Raw genomic sequence first — 10,312 nt, forward strand, 5'->3', positions numbered from 1 at the left:
GGAGCAGATCCATATTTGTATACATGGCTTGTGGTGCCTTGTCTTGCCTTCCTAGAGCTAGAATTCCAATACAAAGGCAGTTAGAAATCCTCTTACTTGTCTTTCAAAGGCAACTGTTTTAGATACACTTGGTCCCTGTTCTGATTTATTACAGAGCTGTTTAGGCACAGAAGGAAAATTCTGCAGAGTGACCTGGTTAGGAAAACCTTAACTGTAGCCTTTTAATAATTACTGTATTCTAATGTCACGTTCTCCTCCTGAATAAAGTTGCTCAGCCATAATAATCCTCTGCAGGGGCTCAGTCTTTGCTCCAACGTGACATAGAAAAAAGGAAGGACTTTTTTATTTAGGTAACAATATTTTTAGTGACTTATAGAGTAAAAATCCCTCCGTCCTCACTGGTTTGGTGCTCTTTGCCATCATATTGTTCACCTTTACAAACAGAAATGTAGGAAGCAACGTGATTGTGGGCATGTCTTTGAGTTCTCAACTCTCTAAAAAGTAGATCAGAGGGCCCCTGGAAGTGTCCCAGGTTTTAGGAGTGGGGGCTGTGGGAGTCCTTGAGGAGCAGATCCCTGGGGTGAGCCTGGGACTCTTGGGTTTGGGTTCTCATGGTCCTTTAGAGGTAATGTATTCTCTCTGCTTTTTAGGCAATCTCCAAACCATTGTAGCTCATTCTCCTCAGCATTCAATGATTGTGTCAGAGCCTGTAAGCCAAGCTCAGGCTCTTGCTGTACCTGATGCAGTTCTTGTCTCAGCAAGGGGGGAAGGCCCAGCCCTCCCTTGGAGGGGCAGTGCTGGTGGGGACCTGGCTGTGATGTGGGGACTGTCCTGTGGGACAGCCCTGTCTGTCTGTCAGGCTGTGTCTGTCAGGCTGTGTCTGTCAGGCTGTGTCTGTCAGGCTGTGTCTGTCAGGCTCTGTCAGAGCCCTGTCTGTCTGTCAGGCTGTGTCTGTCAGGCTGTGTCTGTCAGGCTGTGTCTGTCAGGCTGTGTCTGTCAGGCTGTGTCTGTCAGGCTGTGTCTGTCAGGCTGTGTCTGTCAGGCTGTGTCTGTCAGGCTGTGTCTGTCAGGCTGTGTCAGAGCCCTGGCTGTGTCTGTCAGGCTGTGTCAGAGCCCTGGCTGTGTCTGTCAGGCTGTGTCAGAGCCCTGGCTGTGTCTGTCAGGCTGTGTCTGTCAGGCTCTGTCAGAGCCCTGTCTGTCTGTCAGGCTGTGTCTGTCAGGCTGTGTCTGTCAGGCTGTGTCTGTCAGGCTGTGTCTGTCAGGCTGTGTCTGTCAGGCTGTGTCAGAGCCCTGGCTGTGTCTGTCAGGCTGTGTCTGTCAGGCTGTGTCAGAGCCCTGGCTGGCTGTCAGGCTCTGTCTGTCAGGCTCTGTCTGTCAGGCTCTGTCTGTCAGGCTCTGTCTGTCAGGCTCTGTCTGTCAGGCTGTGTCAGAGCCCTGGCTGGCTGTCAGGCTGTGTCAGAGCCCTGGCTGGCTGTCAGGCTGTGTCTGTCAGGCTCTGTCTGTCAGGCTGTGTCTGCAGGCCTTGCTGTGGAGCTGCCCGGCCCCTCCTGGCTCTGGAGGGAGCAGGAATGCCGTGGGGAGGAGCAGCTCCCACCTGCCCAGGTGATCCCTGCAGAGCACTGGGGCCAGCTCAGCGTCTGCTGTGGGCTCAGCACTTTCATCTGGCCCCAATCACCAGCTCCACAGTAATTAAAAAAGCCCTTTCATAACTATGTAAATTCTTGACTTCTGTCAACTTGTTTACAATCTGATCTTTAAATGCATTTTTAATTTCATCAAACAGCAATTAATCTACCCCCTGTTTAAATTTAAAGAGCTGCTTCAAGCCCCTTCTACAGTTTAAAAACAGCAGTTACCCTTTCAAGTTGGCATTCCAGTTTGCAAGTTGGTTGCATGTATTAGCATGCTGAATAACTTACTTTATTCTCAAGCTGAAATATGCTTAAATTCGCATTAAAACAGGTGACTTGTGTATTTCCTGAGCATAAAGGGAAAATCCGTCATCTGCACCCTGCTGTTGTGTGGGAGAGCAGATTATGCAGTGTATGCATGGTTAGGGTTTTTTCCCTTCACAAAACTTTCCTTCTGGAAGAGATCCCTTCTGTGGAAGAGCTGCCTGGTGAACAAGAGACGTGTGGACTTGTGGGGCCCTTCCCTGCACTCCAGAGCCCCCCCGTGCCCCCCCTTCCGTGCCCCCCCCCTCCGTGCCCCCCCCCTCCGTGCCCCCCCCCTCCGTGCCCCCCCCCTCCGTGCCCCCCCCCTCCATGCCCCCCCCTCCATGCCCCCCCCTCCCTGTGCCCCCCCCTCCCTGTGCCCCCCCCTCCCTGTGCCCCCCCTCCCTGTGCCCCCCCTCCCTGTGCCCCCCCCTCCCTGTGCCCCCCCCTCCCTGTGCCCCCCCTCCCTGTGCCCCCCCGCCCTGTGCCCCCCCGCCCTGTGCCCCCCCGCCCCGTGCCCCCCCTCCCCGTGCCCCCCTCCCCGTGCCCCCCTCCCCGTTTCCCCCCCGTGCCCCCTCCCTGTGCCCCTCCCCGTGCTCCCCCCCCGTGCCCCTCCCCGTTTCCCCCCCGTGCCCCCTTGTGCCCCCCCCCCGTCCCCCCCCCGTGTCCCCCCCCCGTGCCCCCCCCCATGCCCCCCCCGTGCCCCTCTCCCCACTGCTCCCTGTGGGTGTCCCACACACAGGCCCAGCCTTGGAGCTTTTACACATTTGCATTTTCCCATAAAGTTGCTGGTTTTCTCCACAGTGGGCATGTCTGAACTGATTGGGAGCTGCTTGGAGTTCCACGATAAGAAGAGAGATGTAATCAAATTTTTATGCTAAAGTAGCAAATTAGCATTTGGTATCAAAGGAGCAGAGACATGAATAAGTGGAAGGTGCTGGAGCCAAACCAGCGATGCCAATCTCGGCGCAGCACGGGCGGCTTTGTGGTGCTCTTTGCCACTCACAGCTACCTGAACACAGCCAGTTAATGCTGCCAGGAGAAGGCTTTATCCCCAGTGCAAAGTATTTCATCTGCCTCAGAGCCTGTGCCACCAGCTCTTACAGTTTGCTTGTGGAGGAGGTGGGAGCAGAGTTGGGATGGTGGGACTCCTGAGGCAGCACATCAAGGATTGCAGCGTCGTTTGCAGAAATACTTGAAGAGTTGATGCAGTTTATTGTAGTTTGCTTATGTCTTTCACTCTCTGGAACATCTCTTACAGATATACCAGTATACTGCTGGCAGCTATTGTTAAATAAAATTATATTTTCACTACCAAGCAGATCTTTCTCTTATTTCTGAAGACTTCACGTGTAATCTGTGACTGCAACGTGGTGCTCAGCTACAAACACAACTTTGTAGGAATTATAACCCCCATTTTTGGCCCTCAGGTTTGTTGTGTTTTCAGTGCTGGTGTTATTTCTGGCATTATTACTTGCTGTTGTGTCCCTTAAAGTTAGAACTTCCTTAAAATTTAGAATGAGTTGAGAGGTGATGGGTCCTAAGGAAATTATGGGAAGTGCCACTTTATTCAGATTTAAGTGGAAACTCTTCAGAACAAATTCTGGTAGCCTGTTCTATGGAATACAAGTTTGCAGAGTTAAACTGTGGAACTTGATCAAAAAGACATCAAAATTCTCATGTTTGGTTCAACTTGTTTCCACCCAGATAACCCATTAAATGGCCATTGTGTGAGTTGAGACTGAATTGATCCCATCTACAGAATTTGTGGGTTTATTCTGAGTTTCAGACATGTTTCTTGACTGTCTTTTGCTTTCAAATGTGCCTCAACCAGCCCTGGCAAACCCCAGGGGTTTTAAGCCTTGGTTTAGCTGGGGGTGTCAGGCCCTGGGTCTGCAGGCAGAGACCACCAGCCGCTGCTGGAGGTTTCCTCCCAAACTTCCCAGCCATTACCACGTCGCTCTCTTGTCTGTCTGATGCCTGGCTGGGGTGTAGCTGGGCTCTGATTCTTGTTTCTGAAAGGAAACCTGTGGAATCCAGCAGACATTCCTGGAGCCTGTGATGTGGGCTGGATCACCTGTCTGAGTTTGTGCAGGAGGGGAACAACACACTGCAGTGGGAGCAGCAAATCCAGCAGTTCAATCCAGTAGGATTATATCCCTTATCCCTGGGTGTCCCTGGGACTGGCTGATCCTGAAGGTCCCTTCCAGCCCAAACCACGACTCCAAGCTTTTCCTGACTCAGGTTTGAGCTCAGAGGTGCTTGTGCAGTGGGGTTTGCAGTTGCCCTGCCTGAGTTTGGTCTCACAGGTCCATGAGAGGTGACAGGGTGGACAGAGGGGGATGTGGGCAGGGGATAGTGCTGAGCTGGGAGGAGGATGTTTGTCAGACATGGCAGAGTCAGGAGTCTTGGGATAAGTTGTATTGTGTATAATCAGGATTTGCTGCAAGAGCTGCTTTTGATTGGTTAATGATCTCTGAATTTCTGGCTAGATTCTGTTTTTCTGACTCCCCAGGTGACTGACTAAGGTTCCTCCTGGACATCTAACAAAGAACCAGCTGGATTTTGGCTCCAGGGGAGGCTGTGGAGCCCAGTGCCAAAGAGTTCTGTGTGGCTGCTGATGTGGCACTTCCTGGCACAGCAATGCACCAATTTGTCAGATGGTAGTGGAGATTTTTATGAAAGGAAGAAGAAACCTGGACAAACCTTTGTGATCAGTGGGACGGAACAGGAACTCATTCAGGGTGGTTGCCTGAGGGCTCTTGGACACAATGAAAGCTGAGTATGAGCTGAATGTCTGAATGGTTTTGCTGTCTCTGAAAGTCTTCAGGAGAAAGGGTGGATGCAGTGAGTCACTGATCAAGAACATGTTTAACTGTAGTGGTTCCCAAACTCTTCTCAGTGGATCACAGGATGCCAAGGAGAGTCTTTGATGGGCTTACAATTCAGGGGATTGTGTTAACAGGGTGAATGGTCCATGAGGAGTAACTGACTGTTTAATCACAAGCATTTAGGAGCTGCTGCCTGCCTGGGGCCTTTGCTTCACTGGATCCACTCTGCAAAAGGAAGATTCCCTGGAACTGGTGAGTGGTTCCCTCCCAGGTGCTTGGGGGGGTCTTCTGAAGGTCGTAGGCAGAGTGGTGAGAATAAAACCAGGTTAAACTCCAGTGAAATCAAATGCAGCAGCTCTGGCAATAACAAAGTGTTTTAGGCTGGGTTAGTATTTTTCCAAGACTTCCCAAAGTTGTGGTGGTTGAGCAACTTGGGGTCATGATGGCTGTGCTCAAAATGAACCAGAGGTGGGGAAGGGAAACTGGTCAAGTGTTGTGAGGTAAATTCTGAAAAGTCTTAAGTGAAGTGACATCCAGAGCCTGGCCTGGAACTGAGAAATGCCCAGAGTGGGGCTGAGCAGCTCTGGCACTTGGCCTGGCTGAATGTGGGATGAGCTCTCAAAGCTGATGCTGGAGGGTTTCCAGAGCTGGAAAAAGAGACCTCATGATTCTTTGACTCAAGAGAAGAACTGCTGTGTTCTTACCATGGACAGCGAGATGAAAACAGTTGCTAAACAAAGATCAAACATGTGAACTTGATAAATAAACAAACAAAGTTGATGCTGAGGGACGTCTCAACTGCTTTGCCCACGGCAAAGGGCTTGGCAGGACCCAGGAGAATGACTTTGTCAGTGTGCACATGGAATTCTTATTTTAAGGAGTCTGATTGAAGTGATAGTGGCTCCTCTTAATGAGCCTGAGGGCAGCGCTGGTTAAAATACCCTTCTCTGTCCACACGTCGAGGAGGAATCACTGGCGGGGCTGAGCCCTGGGTGTAGAACATGGCAGCATTTTAAATGATGTATGATTAAAAAAGCTGATTGTGAGAAGCTTCTGTGAGCAGTAAAACACTTAAAGGCAGCAGGTTTGATAATGTGCCAGGAGGGAGCTTGGGCAGCTCCGCTCGGCGCCTGCCCGGCCGAGCACGGGGCTCTTTGATCTGCTCTGCCTCCCGAGCCTCCTGTGCCTCCCCAGCCTGCCGTGCCTCCCGAGCCATCCCAGCCTCCCGAGCCATCCCAGCCTCCCGAGCCTCCTGTGCCTCCCGAGCCATCCCAGCCTCCCCAGCCTCCTGTGCCTCCCGAGCCTCCTGTGCCTCCCGAGCCTCCTGTGCCTCCCGAGCCTCCTGTGCCTCCCGAGCCTCCTGTGCCTCCCGAGCCATCCCAGCCTCCTGTGCCTCCTGTGCCTCCTGTGCCTCCCGAGCCTCCCGAGCCTCCCGTGCCTCCTGTGCCTCCCCAGCCTCCTGTGCCTCCCCAGCCTCCTGTGCCTCCCCAGCCTCCCGAGCCTCCTGTGCCTCCCGAGCCATCCCAGCCTCCTGTGCCTCCTGTGCCTCCTGTGCCTCCTGTGCCTCCCGAGCCTCCCGTGCCTCCCGTGCCTCCCCAGCCTCCTGTGCCTCCCCAGCCTCCTGTGCCTCCCCAGCCTCCTGTGCCTCCCCAGCCTCCTGTGCCTCCCCAGCCTCCTGTGCCTCCCCAGCCTCCTGTGCCTCCCCAGCCTCCCGAGCCTCCCCAGCCTCCCGAGCCTCCTGTGCCTCCCGAGCCTCCTGTGCCTCCCGAGCCTCCTGTGCCTCCCGAGCCATCCCAGCCTCCTGTGCCTCCCCAGCCTCCTGTGCCTCCCGAGCCATCCCAGCCTCCCGTGCCTCCTGTGCCTCCCCAGCCTCCTGTGCCAGGCCTCCCCACTGGGAACAGGGCACTGACTGGGGGGCACCCAAGTGGCATTGCTTGGCCAGAAGCAGGTAGAAGAAAAGACCCTGAGAGTAACAGCACTCAGGTTTGCAGAGGGAACAGGGACCTCCCAGGGCAGTGGTCACAGCACTGAACCTGCCAGAGCTCAGCAGGGTTTGGCCAACACTGAGGCACAGGCTGTGACTCTGGGGGTGTCCTGGGCAGGGTTAAGAGTTGGACTGGATGGTCCTTGTGGGTCCCTCCCAGCTCAGCCCATTCTGTGATTCTGTGACTCCAGCCCCATTCAGACTGGGCAGTCTCAGCTCCACATTCCCAGCTGGATCTCCCGTCCTTGGCAGCTTCTCCTCCTGTCTCTCCCGTGGTTCCATCCCCTGCTGCAGCCTGTGCTGTGTGCTGCCTTTATCCAGCTGTGGAGCACAGCTGCAGCCCCAGCTGCCTCCCCCAGCTGCTCTGTCCTGCTCTCCCAGGAGAAAGAGCCCGGGGATGCTCCTGCAGTTGGTGTGGGATGCTGGAAAAAGACCCTGCTTGTCTCCCTGAACAATTCCCTGCCTGAGGCTTGAGCCCCATTAGAGACTTTGCTGCTTTTACACACAGAGCAGCAGAGCTGGGCCCTGTGAACAGCCACGTTGTGCTGCTGCTCTGGAGCTGCACAGTTGTTGGAGGTTGTTTTTGGGGTGCAATTCTTGCTGGGAATAGTCTGAAGAGGAGGAAGGATGACCTGGACAGTAGTTCCCTGGAGTTGACTCTACAGGCCTTGAATTCTTGTCTGTGTGAGGCAAACTGTTTCCATTTGTAGGGAAAATGTAGAATAAACCAAAATGTAGGGCAAATTATTCCCCTTTTCTTTTTTTTTTTTTGTTTTGTTCAAATTTCAATTAATTTCAGAAATTCAAAGGAATGATTTCCTTTGAAAGATTTTGGTAGTATTTTCCATCTCTGGCTACCACCAAGGAAACTTGGAAGTATCACAGGGAATCATCTTCCACTGAGACCTAAATGAAGACTCTTTGGGGGGCAGAGCTTGGCCAGTGAACCTGCTCTGGCAGCAGAACTGAACACACAGATGTGGCTCCAGGCAAGTCCCAGCAGTGCTGCAGCTCAGGAGCTCTGGAGGTGAACAGGGGGCTGAGGGGCTGCTTGAGGACAAGGGCAGGTGCCCTGAAGGAAACTGGGCACAGTGACTCCAGTTTATCAGCTTTGGTGGCTGCTGGGAATGAAGTTCATCAGTGTCTCAGAGCTGTGTGAATGCTCAGCCCATTCTGGGGCTTGTAGCTGAGTTTTTCAGTTAGTCTGGGTGGGTAGATCTGTATCCATGGGCTCCTGCTCTGGATCTGTTTGAAACACAACTGAACAAAACTGTTCTTTCTGTCATTCAGGGCACTTGGACAACCCAAACTGCTCTTTGCCTGGTATGTGGCATCACCTGTGACAGAGGGTAGGAAAATGTTGGGAGTTCCTGCAGCTCCTGCTTGTATGGGGGGTTAAGGTGTGGGCAGGCATGTGCTGCTTCAGCTACTTCTGAGCTTTCATTTCCTTAGGCAGTATTTCTTACAGGCACTGGGAGCTCCTGCAGTCTGTGTTTGGCTGGTTTTTAGGGCAGTGGTTGGCTCTTCTCTTGCTGCACCCACTTGCCCAGGAAGCACAGGGAGCAAACCCACTGCAGGCTTGGTGGGTTTGAAGGTTCAGTGTGAGATTTCTTCAAGGAACTTTAATTTCTGAACTTTTAGTGCACTTGGAGCCAGAATCAGCACACAAGGAGTGTGAAATAAAATTCCTTTGGGTGAATTATTGTCTACCAGATTCCTTGAGGAGGGAAACTCTGCACACTTGCAGGCAGCTCACAGGGTGGGATTGTCCCTGGGTCCCTCCAGGCACCACAGTGTGACAGACCAGCTCAGTCTGAGATCCTTTTGTGCCAGTGGGCACTGCAGGATGCACAGGAGCAAACTTTCTCACAGTGTGACTTGCCCACAGGGTGACATGATCCAGAGATTGGTGTCCAAATCCCTTCCCAGGCTCCTCCTGCCTTCCCTCCGGCCCAGACTTCCCCTACGGCCAGTTACTCTTTGCTGCAGAACTTCCTCAGCTTTCCCAGGGAACTTTCTGCTCCAGACTGGATTTGTACTGGCCACTGCAATGGTCTGAGGCAGCTGGCATTGCATTTGCTTTGGGAGTGAAGTATTTGGACAGGGGAGAGACTACTGGGGGCTCCTGAGGGCAGGTCCTGCCTGTGGGCCTGGAGAGCTGAGCTGCAGGTGCTGCACTGGGGGTCCCAATGGTTTGTCCTGTGCTGAAGGAAGGAGAGAAAGGCTCCTGGAAGTGTTGGATGGTTGTACAGAAGCTCCTGGAAGTGCTGGGTGGTTGTACAGAAGCTCCTGAGTTGAGGATCCCAACAGGACTCAGGGCATGGCAGCCTTTGAAGTGCTCTCTGCCATCCCTCCCCAGCAGCACTTTCATCCTCCGCCAGCGCTCCCAGCTGGGGATGAAAGGGGAACTACAGCAGCCATAAATCCTGGCTGTGCCTCTGCACTGGGGAATTGCACAATGAGCCTGAGCTCAAGATAAGAGAGGCCTTGAAACCCAGGCAAGTCGTGACGGGCCCCAGGAATAGCTGAGCTGCACAGCGTCGTTGGGGGTCCCTCCGGGTTATGGCTCCTGGTGCCTCCAGGTGCCCTCTGGCACCCACCCAGTGCCTGTCTGGGGCACAGATCCCCAGCTCTGACCTGGCCCAGGGGCTGAGGCTGCTTTGGGTGCTGTGTGTGGGTGACACCACCCCGCTCAGTGCTGTCCTGTGGTTCCACTGCCTCCAAGGACTGATTGATCTCATCACCTCCATGGGCAGCTGATGCTGCTTCAGGGCAGTGGGAACACAAGTCAGAGCCCCCCTTTGCAGAAAGGCCAGGAAGGACTCCAGGAGTCCAGACTCCCCAGGACTGGCCACACTGTCTGGCTGGAACAGGCACTGAACGGGGAGGGCTCTTTGTGTCTTTGCACTGAGGGAGTAGCCGGAAGGCTCCTGCTTTATCAGGAGTGTTGGTTCAACAGAGGGGAAAAACACAGCCTGAATTGCCAAACAGCAAATAGAAGCAATTCCTGGGAATGTTTCCTTGAGTGAATGGGAACGTTGTTAGTGGGCAAACTGGAATCAGTGTTGGACTCCTAATTTTATTTACAGCCTTGCTGTGATGCTGCTCTCTGCCCAGCCTGGGGAGCGACTCTGTACAGAGTTCACTTGGGAATAAACACTTGGCTCTGCAGAAGGTTCTGGTGCAGCAAACTGGCTGCCAGGCTGCTCAGGGGAGCCTTTTCCTCGTGTCTGCACAGCCAGCACTAGTCCAGCACCTCTGCCCTGGCCAGGAAGAAGTGATGGGTGTGCAGGGCAAGAAGTCCAGAGACCCACATGACAGGGCTGGTGCACTGTGGCACAACACTCAGAGAAGGTCCTGAGTGTCCATGCCAGAGGGTCTGTTGTCCCCCTGCTTGTTCCTGCCCTTCCCACCTGCAGTGACACTGGGAGAGAGCAAAGCTGTCCCTTGGAACTCTGGCTCTTGTGCTGTGGATGCAGCTGCTCCAAAGCCTTCAGAGGTGGTTGTTGCATCTCAGTGGAACAGCTTTGGCTGGGCAGCTGAGGGGGAACTACCAGTGCTGG

At 53.8% G+C, this 10,312-nt stretch overlaps 1 protein-coding gene across 1 annotated transcript; it reads right to left on the reverse strand.

Moving 5' to 3' along the window:
* Positions 1-5,792: 5,792 nt before the first annotated feature.
* LOC139682287 (paraneoplastic antigen Ma6E-like) lies at positions 5,793-6,602 on the reverse strand. The gene has a single exon (XM_071576470.1). The coding sequence runs from the start codon at positions 6,600-6,602 to the stop codon at positions 5,793-5,795; it is 810 nt and encodes a 269-aa protein (XP_071432571.1).
* Positions 6,603-10,312: the final 3,710 nt, after the last annotated feature.

The sequence above is a fragment of the Pithys albifrons genome, chromosome 24 (genome assembly GCF_047495875.1).
Source record: "Pithys albifrons albifrons isolate INPA30051 chromosome 24, PitAlb_v1, whole genome shotgun sequence".
Taxonomy (NCBI): Eukaryota; Metazoa; Chordata; class Aves; order Passeriformes; family Thamnophilidae; genus Pithys; species Pithys albifrons.